The sequence below is a fragment of the Rattus norvegicus genome, chromosome 15, assembly GCF_021556685.1.
Source record: "Rattus norvegicus strain SHRSP/BbbUtx chromosome 15, alternate assembly SHRSP_T2T, whole genome shotgun sequence".
Classification (NCBI taxonomy): Eukaryota; Metazoa; Chordata; class Mammalia; order Rodentia; family Muridae; genus Rattus; species Rattus norvegicus.
In genome coordinates this window covers 38,573,208-38,597,103 of record NC_141548.1, presented here as the reverse complement: position 1 = coordinate 38,597,103, position 23,896 = coordinate 38,573,208, and the positions used below count along the sequence as shown (strand labels likewise).

At 44.0% G+C, this 23,896-nt stretch overlaps 1 protein-coding gene across 2 annotated transcripts in view; it reads right to left on the bottom strand.

Moving 5' to 3' along the window:
• Positions 1-23,896, bottom strand: part of Mipep (mitochondrial intermediate peptidase) — a 125,466-nt gene that overhangs the window by 59,233 nt on the left and 42,337 nt on the right. For both annotated transcript variants that reach the window (XM_087586646.1, NM_031052.2), the window contains 3 exon segments: positions 22,803-22,912; positions 11,457-11,531; positions 8,487-8,606 (listed from right to left, as the gene is read on the bottom strand). In XM_087586646.1, the coding sequence (XP_087442772.1) occupies positions 8,487-8,606; positions 11,457-11,531; positions 22,803-22,912 (305 nt within the window).

Genomic DNA, 23,896 nt, shown 5'->3' with positions numbered 1-23,896 from the left:
GCTTCAGATGACGCCTCCAGAAAGGCCCTGTGTGCTCAAGCTTCAGATGACGTCTCCAGAAAGGCCCTGTGTGCTCAAGCTTCAGATGACGTCTCCAGAAAGGCCCTGTGTGCTCAAGCTTCAGATGACATCTCCAGAAAGGCCCTGTGTGCTCAAGCTTCAGATGACGTCTCCAGAAAGGCCCTGTGTGCTCAAGCTTCAGATGACATCTCCAGAAAGGCCCTGTGTGCTCAAGCTTCAGATGACGTCTCCAGAAAGACCCTGTGTGCTCAAGCTTCAGATGACGTCTCCAGAAAGGCCCTGTGTGCTCAAGCTTCAGATGACGTCTCCAGAAAGACCCTGTGTGCTCAAGCTTCAGATGACGTCTCCAGAAAGGCCCTGTGTGCTCAAGCTTCAGATGACATCTCCAGAAAGACCCTGTGTGCTCAAGCTTCAGATGACGTCTCCAGAAAGACCCTGTGTGCTCAAGCTTCAGATGACGTCTCCAGAAAGACCCTGTGTGCTCAAGCTTCAGATGACGTCTCCAGAAAGGCCCTGTGTGCTCAAGCTTCAGATGACGTCTCCAGAAAGGCCCTGTGTGCTCAAGCTTCAGATGACGTCTCCAGAAAGACCCTGTGTGCTCAAGCTTCAGATGACGTCTCCAGAAAGGCCCTGTGTGCTCAAGCTTCAGATGACGTCTCCAGAAAGACCCTGTGTGCTCAAGCTTCAGATGACGTCTCCAGAAAGGCCCTGGGTGCTCAAGCTTCAGATGACATCTCCAGAAAGGCCCTGTGTGCTCAAGCTTCAGATGACGTCTCCAGAAAGGCCCTGTGTGCTCAAGCTTCAGATGACGTCTCCAGAAAGGCCCTGTGTGCTCAAGCTTCAGATGACGTCTCCAGAAAGGCCCTGTGTGCTCAAGCTTCAGATGACGTCTCCAGAAAGGCCCTGTGTGCTCAAGCTTCAGATGACGTCTCCAGAAAGACCCTGTGTGCTCAAGCTTCAGATGACGTCTCCAGAAAGGCCCTGTGTGCTCAAGCTTCAGATGACGTCTCCAGAAAGACCCTGTGTGCTCAAGCTTCAGATGACGTCTCCAGAAAGACCCTGTGTGCTCAAGCTTCAGATGACGTCTCCAGAAAGACCCTGTGTGCTCAAGCTTCAGATGACGTCTCCAGAAAGGCCCTGTGTGCTCAAGCTTCAGATGACGTCTCCAGAAAGGCCCTGTGTGCTCAAGCTTCAGATGACGTCTCCAGAAAGGCCCTGTGTGCTCAAGCTTCAGATGACGTCTCCAGAAAGACCCTGGGTGCTCAAGCTTCAGATGACGTCTCCAGAAAGGCCCTGGGTGCTCAAGCTTCAGATGACGTCTCCAGAAAGGCCCTGTGTGCTCAAGCTTCAGATGACGTCTCCAGAAAGACCCTGGGTGTTCAGAGTTTCTTTCACCAGCCTTATTTTAAAAAGTGTGTATATATATATTTTTTCTCCCTCAAAAGTCCTTTAATCCAGATGGTAAAATTATTTAATTTATAACTACTTGTTATAGTCATCTTTCATCCATAATTTAAAAATTAAAACAGCGACACCACCAAAAGGAGCTCATCATTGTCTGGTGCAGTAAGCAGCCATGCCAGTCCATAGTAATACTAGAACTAAGCAGTGACAGCGTGGCTCAGGCAAGGCTTAGGAAAGAGAGCTCACCTACGTGTAGATCTCCTGTGCTCTACCCCCAGCACCATTAAATTCGTTCATTCATTGGTGGAATTCCCTGTGAAAAGCTTTACATATTTAGAACTAAAAACTGAAAACAATTTTAATTAGCTTTAATGCAACATACCCATTGGCGTGTAGTTCTCTCTGCAATATCACTATATTATACTGTATGGGTATACCATTCACATACTTCACACAAGGAATCCAACACAAAGCTCCTAAAAGCTATCAAGTGAGCAGGAAAGAAGACCTCAGGGTCATTGTGTGCATGTGCGCTAAGCCCCACACTGGGAAGCTGAGACAAGACTGTGTGGCCAGGCCAGCGTAGGCTACACAGCAAGCCGCCTCACAAGCTCCAGGCCAGCGTAGGCCACACAGCAAACTGCCTCACAAGCTCTTCACACTGTAGGATCAGGAAGGCTGGGGGATGAGAGTCAGGGGCACGAGCATCTGGAATCTACAGCAGCTACAAATCTCCCTTCAGCACTCTGGCCTGTCCGTGAGCAGCTACTTTCCCTTGAACGCACAATCGTAGCCACAGAAATGCCAGTTTGGGAATTTGCTTTCCAAATCAAGCAATTCCAACGTGGGAAGCCTTCAGATCATATAAAACCGTATGGTGAGCCTTCATTTATTATGCTCTCCTTGGGAATCAGAGACCACATTCAAAGCAAGCACTCTATAAACAATATTCAAGCCACCATCTAGCCAATGTAACCCTAACATAATAAAGAACAGAACAGTATACTGTTGGGATTGCAGGAACAGAAGTAGAAAGGAAAATAGCATGTTTGAAATTGGGGGTTCTGCTGATATTGAGAAATGGCTGTCCCCATGAAAAGGTCATGTCCAATCATGCAGGCTGGGCTAGTGTTCCTCTGATGGCCACTCCTGCACACCAGAGGTGTCGTCACTCTATCCTCTGCCCTTATCTCTCCAGCACCATCGCCCACAGATTCTCTGAGATCTCTAGGTAGTAACACCCCAATCCACAGAGCTTGTGTCTTGACCTATCTCCTAGGACACATATATGGTGACCCAACACCTAGACAGGCTACAGTCATGTGACATCACACGTACCACATTTCTACTCTCTACAAAACAGCCGTTCCTCGTGGATACCGTGTCCCTGACTGCTGGCTCGGGTGCCAGAGTGGAGTCAGTTCACCTTCTACCAGCATCTCCTAGGCCAGGTCTACCAGTCCTCCAGGCCGGCGAGAGCCGAGCCGGGCTCTGGGGACAAGCTTCTGTTTTGCCAGCCTTCTTTTTCCTGTGGCTTCATTTCAGTTTGACTCAGGCTCAGCTGGCACAGTAGGGAGAGTCTGGGCCACGCTTGTTTGAACAAAAATGTGGAAAGCCACAGTCACTTCTTGCAAATCGGAAAGGCACCTCTTTTTTTTTTTTTTTTTTTTTTTTAAGAAATACTGTTGGTCCAAGGAGAGCTATGCCAGCAACCATGCTTTACCACCTACTATTGAACAAAGCTCTTTAAAGCACCAATAACACCAACACACCTGCCCACGTGGGAGTCATCTGTTCATGGTCTATACCAGAACTCACTCACTAGGCCGACTGAGAGGGACAGAGGGTACAGGAGCTCTCCCAATCTTTCCTAGACCTGATATCCCTCATCAGCTTCAGAGCAAGCAAGAATGCTGAAACACAAACCTAGTCAGTGTGGTGGTCGGCATACACCAGTCATCTTAGTGCTTCAGTGGCTGAGGCAGGAGAGTGTGAGCTCCAGGACAGCCTGGATAGCTTAAGGACTGTGATGGTTTGCATATGCTTGGCCCAGGGAGTGGCACTATTAGAAGGTGTGGCCTTGTTGGAGGAAGTGTGTCACTGTGGGGGTGGGCTTGGAGACCTCCTCCTAGCTTCCTGGGGATGCTCAGTCTCTTTCTGGCTTCCTTCGGGTGAAGATGTAGAACTCAGCTCCTCCTGCACCATGCCTGCCTGGATGCTGCGATGCTGCCGCCTTGATGATAATGGATTGAACCTCTGAACCTGTAAGCCAGCCCCAATTAAATGTTGTCCTTTATAAAACTTACATTAGTCATGGGGTCTGTTCATAGCAATAAGACTCTAACTAAGACAAGGACCCTGTCTCAAAACACAACAGCAACAAGTTACAAATCTAGAATACCAGAACAGCAAAATTATAACACTGTATACAATCTGGGTTACAATGGAAGAAACGGGCAATCACTTTGAAAGAAAAGATTCTTAGGAGAGGATTAAGTCATTAAAAAGCAACAAGGACTAGAGATGACTCTGGTTAGGAGTGTGCACTGCCCTTGTATAGGGTTAGGCTGCTGTAGTTCTGATCTCAGCACCCACCACAGGCTGTGACATCTACTCCTTACTCCAGCTCCAGGGGAAGTGAAACCCTTCTCCAGACCCTGAAGGCACCTTTGTTCGCATGTGTATCACCACAACACACATATGCATATGATACCCAAATAGAAATATATTTTAAAAAAGCAATATGACTCCATCCATAAAGAGATGGAATCCTACAGAAAATCAGTCTGTGGGACTGTGATGTAAATTCACCCTATAACTAGCTGAATAAGACCTCTGGGTTCCCAGCATCAAACTACTGCTATGGAAAACAAGTCAAGTGCAAACTGACTTTCTCTAGTTTACAAAGCGGTTTAGCACTCAACATAAATATTAATGAGATGCTGACACAACGAGGCTACTTACCCACTCAGAGAGTCAGTACCCATACTTCATAGGTAACAAAGACAGTTCCAGTAATGTGAACAGTACAGTCATATGAGTTCAGTTTTATCAAAGCGAGGCACACCAAGGAGTAGGTGGCGAGACAATGATCTATGAAATCCTCCCTGGATAGTGGACCTGTTTTTCTGTGTGCTGTAGCTTCTGGGTCTCGTGGGAGAGACTTGGGCTTTGAAGCTCGTGATCCTGTACTGCATCTCCCAAATATGGCCGAGACTTTACTCCCAAGAAGAGTAACTAGCACACATAAGGAATGTTCCGAAGTACATCTGTGACCATTGCCTATTGGCTGACACCACAAGGAAAGCACCCAGATACTTTGTATAGACTCTGTAAGCCCTACAAATACTCTCTAGGTTCTCACTCAACTTTTATTCTTCAGGGAATGAAACTATTTGAGACAAACGATTCCTGGAAACAAGTTAGTGGGGAATACTATAAAGTCACTATGATACTGTCTTCTAGCCAACATGGCCCTACCACCCTGTACTCTGTCTCCTTTGCTTTTGCTCAGCACCCAACCTGCACATCTGGCCCAGTCCTAGAGCTTACCTCTGCTTCTGCACCATCCTTTACATGCAACCACTGTCCTGGTTCGGGCCACCATCGGTTTTGCTATGGCACAGGACACCCTAGTATGAGTCTCTCAAAACATACTCTTTATCTTTACCCCATATAGTGGAAACAAAATCACCTTTCAGTAATTTCAAAGATTTTCTGAATAGCAAGAATACATTTCGATTAATAAAGTAGAATGGTCAACTCACCAGCTAGACAGCCACCCAGTGACTTAAGCTATAAATACTGCTGTAGCACACACAGTCCCCTTCCCAGGCCAGAGTAGATGCACCAGCTGCACTGTGAGACTCCCTTGCTTCGGTGGTGGTTTGAATAGGAATGACCCTCATAGACTCATGTGTCTAGTGCCTGGCCTGTCGGAAGTAACACTAATAGGAGGCATGGCCTTGTTGGAGTAGGTGTGGCATCACTGGACAAGGTATGTCACCGGGAGGGTAGGCTTGAGGTCTCATAGGCTCAAACTATCCCCAGTGTGGAACAAATCTCTGTGGCTTTCCATGGAAGTGCTACTTAGTTCGACTTTCTTGACAGCAGCTTATGCCTGCTGGACTCAGTAAGTCTGCCTCTTAGTTTCTCCTTCTGTACAGTGCTTTTCAAGCTGACAATAACCTGGGCTTTTCACAGAATCTTCTCCATTCCCCTTCAAAGACACCCACAACCTGCTATAAACTCCTTTCTGTAGTCCCTGGAACCAAGAGTACACCTCAGCATGCTGTCTCCACTGACTGCAGGAGATGAATGCTGGCCCCAGAGCGCTCACATCCAGTGTTAGTGGAGAATGCCCAAACTCCCTCCGAAATGCGGGATGTGTTCTGCACTCCTGCCCACAGTGCCACAGTCCTATGATGCCATGGCCTGAGAGAGAGAAGTTTCCCTTCCCCCTTTGGTATGATGTAGAGTCTGTGCCGCTCTATGTTGGAAATACGGAATCTGCTTTTACATTTTACGGTGGTCACAATTAAGAGATTTCCTTGAGTCCCAGAAGAGAATGTTGAGACTGTGGGCGACCATGCAGGCTTTTGAAGGTGGATTAAATGCATTGTGCATTTTGACAGGCCAGAAGCCTATGGCGTAGAATACGGTGCTCTGAATAATGGCCTCCATAGACTCATGTGTTTGAATACTTGGTCCTCAGTTCATGGAACTGTTTGGAAAGGATTAGGAGGTGGCCTTATTGGAGGAGGTGTGTCACTAGGGGTTGGCTTTAAGGTTGTAAGAACACTGTGCCATTCCAGTGTGCTCCCCCCCTCTGCCTTCACTCCAGTGTGCTCCCTCCTCTGTCTCTCTTTCTCTCTGTCTCTCTGTCTCTCTGTCTCTCTCTCTCTGTCTCTCTCTGTCTCTCTCTCTGTCTCTCTCTCTCTCTCTCTCTGTCTGTCTCTCTCTCTCTCTCTCTCTCTCTCTCTCTCTCTCTCTCTCTCTCTCTCTCTCTCTCTCTCTCTCTCGTGGCGGTGGCGCAGATGTGGCCCTTAGCTTCTCTTCACTCTGCCATCATGGGCTTTAACCTTCTGACACTGAACGCTCAATTAATGCTTTCTCTTGTAAGTTGCCTTGGCCGTGTTGTTTTATCACAGCAATGGAAAAGTGACTAAGACACCGGCTAAAAAACAGTAGAAGACATGGTCCTCAGCCACTCAGCTCTATAGGTTTGGAGAGTCCAGTGACTAAGACACGGAGTAAGGAACGGCAGCAGACATGCTCCTCTTAGTTCCTCAGGGTTTGCAGAGTGTCCAGTCCCCCCACTATCTATGGCTGCAATCATTTATGGGGCTCACTCCCCAATGGTTATTTTGTGTCGCACCTACATTAATCTTGACTTAAGACTTATTTATTTTTATTTTGTGTTTGGGTGTTTGGCCTGTGTGTGTATGTGTGGATATACACTTTGTATGTGCCTGCTGCCTGTGGAAGCCAGAAGAGGGTGTCATAGCCCCTGAAACTGGAGTTACAGATGGCGATGAGCCTCTGTAGGCACTGAAAATTGAACCCGGGTCTTCTGAAAGAGCAGCAAGTGCTCTCGACCACTGAGACATCTCTTTCGCCCCAAGTTGCATTATTATTTTTAGAAAACTAAGTGGAATGTTTGGTGAGAACAACAACAACAACAACAAAAACCCACAACAAAACAAAAAACACCCTACACAAGCCCCAGAATGTCCACAAATTAGATAACAGCTATTAAAACCTAGGAAATAGCTACTACTCTGACTTCCATTGTTAAGAGGTTGTTCTCATCCACACCAACGCTCCCTAGCATACAAACTGAAGAGCTCACTAGATCACAGGTTAGAGTAATAAGTGATAGAAAATCAAAACTAGGCAACGAGAGCCATGGCTCTGTACTTCTAGAACATTCAGCTTATAAGATGATATGAATCTAATGGCATGGGGCACTGTAAAGGTCAAATGCCCCCTCAACTGGCACATAAATTATTTCTGAACATATTTACTAGTGAGGAGACAGTGACCTGGGGGCTTGTTAAAATTTAATGATTAACTTAGTCTTTGACATCATCTGATGTCTAATCCTTTAACTTGGCACTGACTTTGTCTTCCCACAGCTTATGGAATTCTCTTAACATTACCTCCTTATTGAACTGACTAGGTTGGACAGACACAATCTCAAGCCAGTTATAGCTAGCTCACCTCCTGGACAGGGGAAATAAAACCAACCCAGAGAACAACAGAGCTGAGAACAGAGAAGAGACACATTTGCAGTGATGTTATAGAAGACCTAGGTTCAGTTTAGCTAGAACCAGATACATCTGTACCTTTCCAGTGATAGACTCAATACATACTCTCTCTCTGCTTAAATGCTTAGAAAGCATTCTAGTGCAGGGTGGAGTTCCCCTGTGCTCTTATCACCGACAGCTAGGAAGCCATGAGAAATGAGTCCACACTGCTGAGCTAATCGGTTGTTCCTCTTTCCACAGGAACCTGGGACTAGCCAGAGAAAGTTTAAAGTGCCTTTGGACCCCAGTACATCACTATCTAACCCTGGGGAGGACCTCAATAGGCTCAATGAGAGGAGAGTACTTACAAGACTAGGCCAGTTTAAGAGGGAAATTAGAGTTCTTTTTCCAAAGTCAGGCACTTAGGACTTGGACATGGCAACCAGCCTCCTATCCTTTGGCTTAGCAGGGCACTAAGTAAGACAGGATATAAAGACTACAGCCCAGCCCCTGGTACAATGCAAGGTACTCAGTAAATGTTAGTTCTCTTTGCGATGCATGCTAGGACAATCTCAACATCTATGTGTAATTAAAAACAAACTAAAAAGAATACTGACGAATCCCAGGTTCCCAGGCACGTGGGAAGCACTGAGAGAAAAGAGAAAATGCACAGAGCAGGGGGATTCTCACATCTGCCCATGAAAAATGTTCAACACAAATATAGGGGTCTCAGGTCTTCCAGGAGGTATTGATGGTGACCTAGAGAAATGAGCAGAGCCATTCACAGCATGATGAACTAAAATGCGGACTTACAGTGTCAGGAACATAGGGTAAGCCATAAAACTGCTCTTGTGTTTCCATGAGGATGTCTGTGGTTGACTTCTTCAGGGGATGCTGGCCATGGTAGATTTGATCCAGGGCGGCATAAAAGACCTAGGCAGACAGAAACCTCTGTTTAGCTTTGGTAGTCCATCCTGTAGTTAAGATGTGGTCAGTCAAAGATGTCGTAAGTGCACCAGAGTGGCAATTATGAACCACAGCTGAAAAGACTCACAGACATAAATATGTGTTATCTGAGACATACTCTGAACCATGTATATAACCAGTCAAGAGTTTAAAGGGGTACTCTCAAGCTTTCCATAATAAAGGTTGCCGTTCAGTTTTGAACCTTATCCATCATTAAATTTGTGGCCACAAAACTGGAATTACGCAGTTATAAATACGTTTTAAAACATCAGAATTACAGCTTGTGGTGCCTGTATCTAACAAATCTTGTTCGGTGTCCTCCTGGATCCCGCTCATCATCAGGGAGAGGTGTGAGGCGGTCAGAGTCCTAGCTTTGTGTCTAGAAGGGAAGGACCACTAAGTGACACAGCTGTGTAGAGAAGGCTGCAGAAAGCATCTAGGGCAGTAGAACACAGAAGGGGCAGACCCTGGTGCAGCTGCTGCAGGATTTGGAGCAAGGGACCCACAGATGTCAGCTCTCTATCAGGAAGAACAAAGGAAACAGCTGCAGCAGGGGAGGGGGAGGGGCACCTCTCGAGTTGAGGACAGTGACCACGGAACAGAGGAAAGCAGCACAGGAAATCTGAACATAAAATTTGGACATCTGACCTAGGCGCTGGAGTGGTACCGCAGTGTGAATTTACCGTGTAAGAAACATGGAGTGTTTTAGTTAAAGAGACAGTCTGACGTGCAGTTACACCGCTGTGGTGAGTCTTTCTGGCTTAGAAATGGAATCTGCAGAGAATGCACAGCTGCTGACTTGAAAGAAGTGAGGATTAGTTTGGATAAAAGGAAACATGTAAATGACCCCTGGCCCCTGCCTTCACCTACATATAGAATTATGCTTGTGAATTATAAAGCTAAGCTAAGCCTTCCCTGGAGAAGCACAGACATTTTCTGAACACAAACATTGTGTTCCTCTAGCTGTCTAAGTAAACATACAGCTAAACGAGGCTCTCTCAGCTCTGCCATGAGCACTAACGGTGGATAGTGAGGACCCAAGGAACCAGAGCCAGCAGAGAAAATGATTATCAACTGAACCTTGCTCTAACCTGAGCTGTGGGGGACACTTTTCTTCTACTCTACAACAAGCTAGAAGTCAAGGGCTTTGTTTCTTTGACTATGCCTTTTAAATTATGTAAATGTGGACCTGTAGAAACACTTGGTTCCAGTTTGGTGGCACTGTTTGGAGAGGTTTAGGTGTGGCCTTGTTGGAAGAAGTATGTCCCGGAAGGGGGTTTTGAGAATTAAGGACTTCATGCCATGTCTAGTTCATTCTTTCTGCTCTGTGCTTGAAGCTTACGATGCGCACTCTCGGCCGCCTGCTCCTGCCTCCAGACCTGCTCGAGGCGGCTCTGCCTGCACTGTGATCGCTCTCCAACTGTAAGCCAAAAGGCTCTCTGTTCCTTAAGCTAGCTTCAATCACTTAGTACACTGCTGCACTCCCGGAGCCAAAAGCCTTAGCACCCTACAGAAGGACGCAGCCCGTCTGTTACAGCACACGACCGTTTCTAACATACTAACCACCTCAGAGCCTGTCCACCGCTCGCCTGCACTGCAGCTTAGAGGCAGGGCACAGCCTCCAAGGAATAGAGGCTAGGTCATAAGGAATGGCTCCCCCCTCCCACTCTTGCTTATTCTTTTCGATGGGAGGGGAAGAACAGTTGGTTCCTGGTTTAAAATAAAATCATCGGAACATAATAAAATTGTGGTTCAGAGAGAAAGCTTCATGAGACTTCTAAAAGCAAACCAAAAGGCTTCGGCGCCAGGGCTGCACAAGTATGCCATCCTGGCACTGAAAGACTGAGGCAGGAGGATCACATGCAAGGCCAGCCTGGGCCATTACTGAGATATCGAAATCAAAACAAAGTTAGAAAATGCCTTTCTCCAGGTCACACTATTATTAAAAAACTGAAATTAATTTTTAATTGGATTCACATGCATGGCCACTGAATAAACAAATCAGATGAAAAGCCACGGTTATGGCTATAACCATTCTCCTCACTAAAGAAGTCAAGAACAGAAGCCAGGCCTGTTGAACACTCCAGATATACGGCATACCCCAAGGCAGAACACATATCAAGATACAACAAACAGATCCCATTTCTTATTGCTTTCTAGGGATTGAATTTACTGTCTGGGGTTTGGGTTGAGAATTTTTAAAAACCAAAGGCAACTGGAGAATAGTTTCCGTCTGAAAGAGTTAACGGGATCATGAAAGGGTGCTGCTGAGGTGCAAGGCAAGTGTGCAGGGACTGTTTGTTTCTGTTAATCTGTAAGGACGAGACACTCCCATAGACAATCTCAGTAAGTGCAAACATTGGAGCATCTGGTAACAGACCTGGCCTCCAGATGGTCATCACAGTGTCCTTGTCTTCATCTCGTAACCCAGGAAACTATCTACAAATACCATCTAAAACTAATAATAATTACTGTTTAAACCTCACAGGAAGAACCACAATTTAAAAAAAACAAAACAAAACCAGAAAATGAGTAACAATACATATGGTTGGGCCCAAGCCCTAACTTGGCTCTATAATCCTGCTAGGCTTTGATTTCCTTGGTAAAAATGGGAAATGACCATACTTCATATTTCACATGCACCTCATACAGATAGTGTGAGAATGTCATGAGTCAATTCTGGCTGAGTTCTTTGAACTGAGATAAAAGGTGTTCAGAAGCATAATTATTGTAATAAGTGCACTGGCAAGAATTTAAAGTTGAGTGTCTATTCGGGATAGTGTCTGGAAAACGTTAGCATGAGGCACACACACATACCTGCAGCTGCATTTCTGCGGCGGCACAGACCTTCTTAGATTCACAGAGACGAGACACCATAGCTTTTGGCAGTGGCTTCATAAAACAAAACAATGTACACGTCAGTAAACTGCTTAATAAGCCACTGCTACAAGTATACTTCAGGGTCAGGCAACTCAAAAATAACATCACGTGGAAAAAATGAATGGCAGATCTCATTATAGTGTAAAAATAACCTTTGGATATTTTAGTTGACAAGATAACACGACCAAAGGCATTCCATTTAATTTTAAGAAGGACTGTCAAATCAGATAAGAAAAAACAGGATTAGAGGGAGTGATGGTATTGGCACTGATCTTTCAAATCTATTTAAACCCCAGAGGGAATACTTGTGTTCCTTTGTTTCTAGCAAGTGTGTTCAAGTGCTCTCTTAACTTTCAAGTGCACATAATAACTGACGAAGAGCCTAAAAGATTAAAATGTTGAGATAAGCGCTAATCCACAGTGCCAGACAGGGTTAAACTGGACTGATATTCCCAACGATCAGCGTGATGATAAACTTCAGGTCCTCACTTTTCCAACCTGGAAGAATTACAGAACTTGAGTTTGGTATAAGGTCTGTGTCATTTAAAGCTTTCTCTATGAAAGTAATTAGACCTAATCCTATGACATTTATGCTCTGGGAAAATAATGGAATAATGTCGTTGAAGTGAGTAAGCTCTTCTTTACTGAAGAAAGCTAATATCTATTCTACAGAGAAACACGTTATCTAAAGAAACCAGAGGCGGGTGGGTGGGAGTGTGGGCCCGTTCATAGCTGCTACTATGTCCATCCCCAGAGTAGAGCCTGCCATGGGACTCTGAAAGGCTCTGCTGACAAACGATCCTTTCCTGTGACCTGGGTAAGAAGAAGAACCAGAGTAAGGAAGAACTGACTCGATTCCTGATGAAGAAAGATACTTTTGGGAATTCACAAAGACAGAGATGAAAGACAGGTGATGCAGAATGCGAAAGTCCCTCATTCCCTTATGTGCTTGGACATTTGGCCTCCGGCTGGCGGCACTGTATGGGAAGGCTGTGAGGCTTTTAGGTGGGTGGAGCCTCCGTGGATCACTGGGGCAAGGCTTCAGCCTTTCTATCCCAGCCCCACTTGTCTGTCCATCATTTTCTGCTTCCTGAGTGCAGATGCAGTACAACCAACCAGCTTCCTGCTCCTACGTCTACTTCCTGCACCTGCTGCATCTTCCTTGCCCTGATGGTATTTGGCTTCTCCTGGCTGGTGAAGCAGTCAACACTGTCACCAGTGCTCTGTCATGGAGGGCTGGTCTGCACCCTCAGACTCAGACATGACAAGCTTCTGGGGCTCAGGAAGGGCTAGAATGTCAGCTGCCTCTTCCTGCGGCGACGCTGGCAGCAACCTGCCAAGCTTTCTACATGGTTGGAGGGTAGAACAGACCCGATGGGAAGGCAGCAATACTTGAGAAAGAATCAGGAGTCTGAATTATTGAAGGTGTACATGAAGACTCTTACAACGCTTCAGTGGGTATGACAAGACAGTGTGCATCAGTACCGCAAGCCGTACTCCCTCAGCTGAGGGAGAGTTCCCTGGACGAGTATCTGCAGCAGCCTGCCCTTCCTCTGACCGGTATAGTCTTTGGTCAAGAAGAAAACAGACAGAAATCTCAGCTCTCTGGGAACTTACACCCTATCCCATCTTGGTATTTAAAAAAATACTATTAAAAAAAACCAAACAGACAGTGTTTATTCTATCAGTTCCCCCAGGCTCAAAGATCACACACAGGGCTTAACCCCAAGTTCCTGTAAAATGTAAGCATCTGTCCTTTAAGCATTCAAGTGTTCTAACCACATCGATACTGACACACACATCATCCCTAAAGTGTATTTATGAACCACACTGCACCTAAGCTCTACTAATAGCCATTGTGTTATAAACGAGTGAGCATTAACTAGATGTCAATTATTTTACTTTAGATACTTCCAAGAAAATGATAAAATGCAAATTTTTAAAAGGCAGTATATTAAAGATACCGCCAACTCCTCATTCATTCCACAAACTGCTAGTGTAAGTTACTGTTGGGGTGAGTTAGAGGAGGACATGTTTCTTTTTTCTCAGCTCCAGCTGTCTGAATTTAGGTTTATGTTAATTTAGATATTATCCACTTTTAGAAGAATCCTGCTTAATCAACATGCTTACTGTTTTCTTTTGCTTCAAAAAGGTCTCTGAGGCTGGGTGTTTTATAAAGAAAGCAAATTTATTAGGACCACACTTTTGGAAACTAGCATTCTAAGACTAGGTGGTCCTACTAATTCGAATCTCCTGGCAGATGATGAATCATGTACAGAAGAGACCACATGGAGAGATGAGCAGAAGAGATCACACGGAGAGACAGGCAGAAGAGATCACACAGAGACAGGCAGAAGAGATCACACAGAGATAGGCAGAAGAGATCACATGGAGAGTCAGGTAGAAGAGATCACAGAGACAGGCAGAAGAGATCACACTGAGAGACAGGGCAAATGTCTGCTCTCTTATAACAATCTACCCAACTAGCCACAGGAATTAATCAGGGTCCCTAGGAACCATAGTCATTTCTTCTAGGGAGGTAATATGAAGGTTCCGTAACCCCAACACTGCTACACTGGGACCAAACTGCCATCAAACATACATTTGGGACATGATCCATTTTCAAATCACAGCAGACAATTCAGCCAGAATCCACCATACTGAAGACTGGATCCTTAAGATCCCCTTACCAGTACCCCAAGTGGTTCCTGGCCATCAAAGTCACCAAATATTCTGTAGGTCTGATTAGCTAGAATATACAGCTAACATTTCCTGCTTAGCAATATTTTCTCCACCATACTCCCCAACCTGGCGCTATGCCACACACAAGCCCACGTCCTCCTGTACTTGGAGATTATGTGATCAGAATCTCTCCCCTACTCCACTGCGGCTGGTCCCTCTCAAGAAATGCTGTCTTGTTGGGTCATCTTCTGCCCTCAGGAATCAATACTGCTAACTGCATCAGACGGAGGTGAAGACATGGAGCGGGTGGCAGCTGTGCCATCTAAAAATATGACCCACCATCAGAGCACCCTGCTGTCCAGTGACAAAGCCATTCCCATGCAAGGTTTTGTTTTTGTTTTTAATTACTGTCCCAACAAGTTCTCCCCAACAGTGTTATTGTGGTAATATAAAACACAGAGATTATAATTATGTATTCAAGTACACAATTAGCATATAATTAATGGTGGCAGGGTGAGCATATGGGAAAATGTCAGTAGGAAAAAGATGAGTCCCCAATTGAAGGTAGGCAGGCACATAAAAATGTGTTTCTCCCAGTCCCGACAGTTTACGCAGTAGATATACCTCTAAGCAGCAGGCTAGAAGGAGGGATACTTGCAGGAGCCCCATGAGAAGACCAGACCCCTCCTAGAGACCCCAGCAAGGCCTGAACGCTGAAGTTCCTCACTAAGTCAGACAAGAAGGTCTGAGAGCAAAACCTGACCTGGACAGAGTAAGAGCTGTGAAGTGGTTTATCTTAAAATACTCATCACACTTCGTGAACGTGCAGAGAAAGAAATACGTTTAAAGTGCATTTGGCCAAAACCCTGTAAGTTTGTTTTAAAACTAAAACTCTACAGTGTTCAAAGCATTTTAATTTCTAACCACCCGGAAAATTCTGATCTTCAAATCACGTAATTCCAACATTCCAGGTAACAACCATAAATTTCTACTTGGCACATATTTTATCTTAGATAAAGAGTGTATTTACAACTTCTTTTGGAAAACTAAAAAAAGAGACAAAAATAGTGAAAAGTTAAATTCTAGGGACCGGGAAGACAGCTCCAGAGACAAAAGCACCTACTGCCAAATCTGAAAACCTGACCTTGACCCCTGGACTACAGGGAAAGAGACCTGATTCCCACAGGCTGACCTCTGTGCAAGCCCGTACACATGTGCACATAGAATCTTAAATACTGATAAAAGTTTCAAGTCGAAATGTCCCACGAACAGTATGTTGTGTTGTATGTTGCTTGAAAAAGCAGGTCAGATGGTGGATGACGGTCCTGGGAGGAGTTGGGAGTGTAGGGGGTGTGTGAGTGTGATTAAAATGCACTGCACACATGTAGAAAATTCTTGAAACCTTAGTAAAAATATTTTTAATTGTGTTAGTCACAGGTAGCAACCTAACCTTGCATCTACCCTTTCAGTTGTATAGATTCCAGGGAGCTCTCTGTTCCTGGCCCTAGCCTTGAACTGGTGCCGACTGACCTCCCAGGCTCTTGACTGGCCATCGCCTCCAGGGTGGCAGAAGGCAGCCACCACAGGCTGTCAGTACATTCACTCTTATTCTTTGGCTGGAGATCCCAGTCATCCAGGCTTCAGGAGAAAGACTGTTGCAGGGGTATGCCTATTCCCAGAGAGTATTTGTGGTGGTTTGAATAGGTTTGGTCCCCATAGACTCATGTGTTTGAATGCTTTGGTCCATAGGAAGAGGCACTATTAGGAGGCGTGGCCTTGTTGGAGTAGGTGTGGCCTTGCTGGAGGAGGTGTGGCCTTGTTGGAGTAGGTGTGGCCTTGCTGGAAGAAGTATGTGACTGTGGGGTGGCTTTGAGACCTCCTATGCTCAAGCTACACCCGGTGTGGCACACACAGTCCCTTCTGCTGCCTGTGGATCAAGATGTAGAACTCTCAGCTCCTTCTCCAGCATCACGTCTGCCTGCACCCCGACAAGATGACAATGGACTAAACCTCTGAACCTGTCAGCCGGCCCCAATTAAATGTTTCCTTTGTAAGAGTTGCCTTGGTCATGGTGTCTGTTCACAGCAAGAAAACCCAAACTAAGAAAGTTTTTGAGCTTCTTTCCTTCCATCCAATGCACATTTTAAAAATACAAGTGTTTCAAAGCACTGACTTGGAAATAAATAAATCAATTAGACGTACATTTCTACCAAGAAAAGAAGATATTCTAATATATAAAATTCCTTAAGGAAAAAATGGCGTGTGCACAAGATAGCCCCCTGTTAACCTGTACACTACTATAGTCTGTGTATAAACTTACTTTTTTCAGAATCCCTTTCAGCCCCTTAGACCCACTTTGGAATTAATCTCTCCCAAACCAGCACTGAGTCCCATGTGGGAGATTCTAAGGGCCCCTTTGCCACAGCACTGTTGTTAGTGATCATTTCTGATTGATGTCTGCTGAGGGAGGTCTGCGTGTACCTTGCCCCTTGTCAAACCACAGGTAGCCAGAGCTCCAGTCTCCTGTCTCTTCAGAGCCATATCCACACCATGTGCCCTAGCCCCCAGGATACTGTCTCATGCTGCAAACTACAGAGTAACACCACCAGGCCTGCCCTGCCCTACCTAGATCTTGTTTACATTGTAAAGAGGCATGTTTCCATTTTGTGATTTTCAGGTAACATATAGTATCCATATTCCTCTGCTGGGGGTGTTGCATTTAGACAGGACAGTCAATCTAGCTGAACCCTTACTGAAGCAACTCACAGTTTTTTTTTCCATGTCACTCCTGACATACTACACTGAATGTAGTTTCAGAATATGTGTGTAAATTTATTTCAAAACAATATTTATTGGGTAAACTTTATCCTTCAGAGTTTCTTTCAGGAAAAGCCTTCAAGCTCTCTTTCTAGAGCTCCTCAGGCCTGATATTGTCCTCGTCCCCAGTAGGTTGCCCTTGTGTTGGGTGACTGGAGATTGTAGAGGACGAGAATAAAGGTTGAGCAAAGACAGACAGATGGGAAGACTCCAAGGTCTGCCCTCGTCTGTACTTTATCACGATGTCTGAGGCAGCCTACTGAGCAGTGGAGAGACAGCAAAGAATGCACGTGATCTTCCCCAGGTAGGAGAAAAGCACCAGAAAGTGCACAGGGAAGCACATAAGAGACAATAACTATGTGCAGTACCTGGAGAAGGCCAGCACTCCATCATGAACAGTGCCTCCTGCAGCACCATAGTAGTGACATTTCAAATTTAACAATTAGCTTTGAAATAGAAAAAAAAAAAAAAAACAACAACAACAACAAAACAAAACCAAACCAAAACCAAAAAGTAAGTGACTAAAACTTAGGAGCTATACATCTTGAACTACCCAGCCCAAATGCCCCTGGTTTTGCCAGACGTTCAACAGGAAGCCCTATTTGAATATTTAATTAACTTATCCATCCTATAACCACGCATGTGCCCGATGGCTTCAACTTAAATTTCTGCAACTTGGATCTCTGAGGCCCTGTCAGCTCCCTAGTTGGAAACCTTCTCACAGCCCTCCAGCCGTCCAGGGCACCCTCTCCGTACCCAAAGCAGGGCCTTTCTAGCTAGCTCCAACTCCCAGCACTCATTTACTGCTGATTTCCCCTCTTCAATGTCAGACATAATTACAGCCCCAAAGGGGAGAAACTGTAGCACTTACCTACTTCCCTTTCATGTCATGAATGTACTCTGGTTTACTGGGCAGCATTAAAGGCTTTAGTCTAAATATGAACCATAAAGATGATAATTATCCAACTTTACGAAGCCCGGAGAAAGTAAAGGCCAGCAGCATCATCATAGTTAGCATCTGAGGAAAGACCTTGACCCTGCTCCATACTTCCCTACCTAGAGACAGTAAGCAACAGTAACACAAGTCCATATCTCCATGTAACAGGACCCTTTGTGTTTCTCTAATCTGTCATCACTAGGTGATATTACAGCATGCATATATTATTAAATTTGACTAACAATATTTGAAGGTTTGGATGCATTAGTTTTCAATTTGTAAATGTTTGGGTTTTTCTTTTTTTTAATGAGCATGACAACTTTGGTGAAGGGTGTCTTATGCATCCATAACACGCTATCCAAATACAGACAGCAAAAGTACACTGAACCCAGGCACACAGCCCACCCTCTCTCCCATGGAAGACGTACACCTCAATTTTTGTAGGAAAGAAGTTCACTGTCTATTAAAGCTCAAAACAATAGAATTAAAAGGCAAAGTCAAAAGAGATGGACAAAAATCCCAGACACATAATCTGCTACAGCACAGATAGACTATTACCAAAGTGAATCCCGACAAACTATGAAGAATCCACACCAGACAGCCCACTAAATCAGCCAGGCCTGGGCGTGCACACCTGTATGCTAACACCCAGGAGAATGGCTGGACTAAATACTGACTTCCAGGAAACTGTGATTCAAACAAATGAGACAACAAAGCACAGTTCAGCTATATTTCTAGAAGGTCCTGGACCAAAAAGCAAAATCAAAGGAAGTTAACAATACCATAGCTATTCTATAATAAAACTATAGAAACTAGTTGAGCAGATGCACCATGAAATTTCAAGCAGATGGCATTCAAATCTAAATATACATATTACTCAAGTTTAAACAATTAGATAAATGCCACCTTAAGAAGTCAGGAAAGCCTTTAATCCCAGCACTTGGGAGACAGAGGCAGGTGGCTCTCAATGATTTTAAGGCCATCCTGGTGTACATAGTGAGTTCAAAGGCCAATGAGGGCTATGTCATGAGATCTTACTTTAAAAGGGGGGGGAGGAAGGTGGTGGTGATGATGACGATGATGATGATGAAAAAGAAACCAGGGAAGTGGATGGAACAAGAAAGGAAGAAATGAATAACAACAAGGCAAAAAATACCAGTGAACTGAAACTGAACAGAAGACTTGGTATTTGAAAATCCTAATAAAACAGATTAGTAAGGGAAAACATGAGAAAAACAATAGTGGAAAGAAATATAATTACAGATGAAGCTGAAAATGAAAGATAAAAGAATACTCTAAATAACTATGCCAATAAAGTTAAGAACTTGGTTAAATTTGTAGAAAATTATAACTTAGCAAAGCTTATTAAAAAGAAAGTCTAGTCAAGGAGTCCAATGACTACAAAAAACAAAACAAAACAAAACCACTTGCTAAAAATCTTCGTACAGAGAAAGTAAATCATAAATGGCTTTAGAGATGAACCTTGACAAAGTTCTATGAAACAGATGACTATAGTTTTACTTAAGAACAACAACAAAAAACATTGTAGAGAACAGAAAAAGGAAGGAACACAAACCATCTCACCACCTCATTTTATAAAACGGCTTCCACTCAATACCAGTGAAATCAAAAGCCAATCTCTCCCACAAACCCAAGTTTCCTCTGTTCACAAAGTACTACCAAGAAGTCATCTCTGTATTAAAAAAAAAAAAAAACAATATGAACTCAAGACCAAAGTTGTTTAATCCTAGAACTGAAAGGTACCTTACTGCTAGTTCTCAGCACTGACACTCACTATCCAATTCGAGAGATGTGGTGAAAAAATCTGGTAGAACACAGCAACCATTAAAAAAAAAATAAACAAAACTATGTAAGCTAAAAGTTAGAAGACATTTGCTTTTCCTGGCATCTCTACCAAGCCCATAATAAGCATCTTCCTTCATGATAAAACAGTAGAACCGTTTCTTTAAAAACCAGGCTGGACAAAAGCAAGCAAACAAAAGCCTCCATCAGGACTAAGGCACATCACATTCACAGCAGCTTCTACTGAGGGCAGAATGAGACAAGAAAAAAAGAAACAAACGCAAGCTATGGGGACTGGAAAGAGAACAAAGCACTCTCCGCAGAAATAATGGGGCAGACTCCGGTCCAAGTCTACCGGCAGGTTCCTGGAACCCACGACTTGCCCAAGGTCGATGAGGATATTTACAACAGTATGAAAGGAGAAGCTTTCAGAAACAAGTCTGGCAAATGTGGATCAAGGCCTTAGAAAGAAAACATGAAAACTTTATTCCATGACTTTTAAGAAACCTGATAAATAGTGAGCTATGCCTTCCTCATGATCTGAAGACTCAATCCTGACATTGGTATATGGCACAGATAAAGCATATATACTGGTATACACGTAGAAATACAGAATTCTTATACTTTTTTAAAAAAGCAATTTGATTCTAAAATAGCTAGGAAAGCACACAAGCACCCAAGAATAGACAAAATTTTTGAGAAGCAGATTGAAGACGACTGATCCACTGGTGTTAAGCTTATTGTTAAGCTACAGTAGCAGAGACCATGTGGAACAGTTACCACAACTTACAGGTAAGACAGAGCACAATGCCCTAACTGTCCCTTAGGTGGCAGGACACTGGAGGAAGGGGAACTGCCCTGTTCCAAGAAAGGTTGTTTGAGTACCAATGCCAATATAAGCTACGAACTAAAAAACTGGAGATAAAGGAGGTTACTATAGGACATGGGCAGAATGTACGGAAGCTATCTGGTCTACCTAGGAGTTTGGCTACTTCAATTCAGTTAGAGTTAAAACTCTATTATAAATCTGATTAAAAAAATCTATTCTGAAAAGGTGGGGTAGAGATAGCACCTTAGAACAAAGGAAACCCTGGCCCTAACCAATGTCCTACTCCTGGGCTCATTTTAAAATGTTTACCACAGCTGGGATGGCGTGCCCTGCCACTTAGGAATCAGTGACTAAGGGCAGTGAGAGCAAGAAAAGGAAGACGCTGAGCACACCTCACTTCCTAGGGAGGTGTTCTGGGCTTTCCAGGACTTTCCTGACCTCTTGGAGGCTTTTCCTTCTAGCCAAAATGGCCGATCTCATCTTGGCCTCAGGAACTGAAGGCAAGAGCCTTGGGACAATGCCTGACTTTACTTGTGACTGAGATGTGGAGACTGGCATGAAACATAAACTCAGTAGGAACTTTCTATGAACTTCACCTCCTTATGATGCCCTCAACTGGTACTAGTGTGTTTTAGGAAAGTGGATATGGCTACTGAGAGCGGGCTGGGAGCTTCCTACTTCCTCTTCAGCCACTCCCTGCACCGTAAGGCAGCCTGACTTGGACTTCCCTGTTATCTTGGGGATGGGGCATCTGGCTCTACTCTGTAGGCCTCATACAATAAGCAATTACCAAAGTCCTGCGACTGCCAAACACCAACATGAAGCTAGGGGTGGTTGCGGGACTTTTGCAGGGTTATGTGTGCAAGACCATTGACTATCCCCAACAACCTTCACAATAGTTCATTTAACTTGGCCGTTTTAAAAACTGAAATAGACTATAATTCAGACTCACTCAGATTCAAGACTACCTTGAAACACATCTACTATTCTAGAGTTGATGAACATGGAATCAAACTCCAAAAGACAGCAAAATCATATTACATGTCTGGGGATAGTCAGAAAGAGAGGGAAGTAAAGATGGGGTTCAGTCCTAATTTGGTTCATGTTTTCTCCTAGTTTGATTAATCCTTTCACTTAACATCTTTAAGTTTTACTCTTCTGCCCCAACCCCGTACGAGGCAAAAGTCTAGGGCCTAGAGATGCAAACAGCAATGTAAAACAAGGGGAAATGGTTCCAGAAGGCAAGAGTATATTTTCCAATGAGCATGGGACAGCTGGGTGAGGATGTCGCTCAGTAGCAGAACACGTAGCTAGCTAGCATGTGGGAACCTGGGGGCTAGATCCCCAGCACCACAGGACAAACAAAACAAAACAAATCAAAAATGCCAGCATACCATTGGTTATACTCACAGAGAACTACTGAACTATAACTTTCATTTCAATCTGGAAGTGTTTAAAATTGTAATGTGTCACACACACATAGATAGGAAAAAAAACTTTGAATTAAGGGATTTTCAGACTTCTTTCACATATTTAGATAAAAAAGTTGTTAAGAAAGCAACTCAAACGAAGAGAACAGATGTGCACAAGTGAAGCCCTTTATAGCGAGACAAGTTGGATGCCTGGCCGGGGACCCAGCAGGGCAAAGTGGAGACCATTTCCTTATAGGGTAAAGATGGGGACAGAGAAGAAGATTATTGGGCATCAGATACAGGCAGCTATTTTCCTGCATATGACCATGGATGAAAAATATGATATGATAGCTTGCTTGAGAGGTAGTGTCTACGACAACAAAAGAAATAAACACAGAAAGTTGAGCGGTATTCGGCAGGCCATAAGTAGCGCCAATCATGGTGACCCAGTGCACAATACGGTACCACACATAAGAACCCCTTACCCAAAATGCCTGAGACCAGAACTAGTTCAGATTTTTAGCTTTTTCAGGTTTGGGGATATCTGTGCATACACAGCTAACACAGCATAGGAATAAGAACCAACTCTTAATGGGAATTCACTCTTTCACGGACATGTTGTGTTACACATACACCTGCAGGCCACTCGAGGTGGCATTTTGTTTTGTGTATTATGTTTTGACTATGACCTGTCGTGTGAAGTCAGGTCTGTGATTTTCTGCTTGTGGTACATGTCAGTGTTTAAAGGTTTGAATTTAAAATTTCGGGATCAGGGGTGATTAGCCTCCATTAGTTGTTCCTACCTGACCAGTCTGATAATGCTTGGCAAACTGGCTGACTACTCGGTAATCATTTGAAAAATACTCCATCAGAATAGACGGAACTTCAGCAAAGTCAGTAGGGCACCTGGTCCCTGAAGAGAAGAGGAAAAAATTAGGTAAGAGTTAAATCAACATGTTTGTCTTTCATATTATATGCGTTTTAAAACTTGTTTGTACTTCTGATGAACTATGATAAGTTTTAATTCACTGAACCAATAATTTACTCTATAAAATTATTGTACATATTTGCAGAAAAGTTTATTATAATCCTACATATTTTTCTTTATATTAAGAGTAAAAAAAAATATTTGCACAGCTGCTGAAATGCCTTACAAAGTGACAGCTCACACCCTCTCCACATAGCTTGTCTTCTGCTGTGCTGGCTTGACATGAAATATAAATTAGAACCCTCTTACAACCAGTACGGCATTTGTATTTAGTTCACTGACTTCCATTTCCAAATGCTTTTAGCCTTCATTTGTTTTCAAAGGACTTTACTTAAGCTACATACTGCTCTTTGTAACAGAGTCAATCTTTGGTAAGAAAAATCAATATTTTAAATTCAAAGTTCCTTGAGGCAACAAGTCTCTAAGAACCTCCTGTAGATACGCTATTGTTCCAGTCAACCCACCCACAGTCTCATCAAACATCATTCTCTTGCCCAAGTTCTGTGTATTCAGAGTTAGTTAATGAGCAGTGGATGCTAACACCTTATCTGGAAGTGATCAAATGCTAATGGTAGTGAACTGAGGACTTCAGACAAAGTACAGCCAGGTGTGGTGGTGCACACCTGTGATCCCAGTACCTGGGAGGTGGGGGGAAGGATGATCAGGTGTTCAAGACCAGCCTGAATTATACAGTGAGTTCAAGTCCAGCCTGAGTAATACTGCAGAGAAATTTTAATCTAGCAACATGGCTGCTCTGATAAGGTCTCACATCCAAAGGCATTTTGGGTCTGTGTAATCCAGCTATAATGACATACCTTTAATCCCTCTTGCTGGAATATAATCACTCCCTTAGTACACACCTTTAACCCCAAACAATGAAGGTAAGGTTAGTGGAAGCAGCCATGTTTG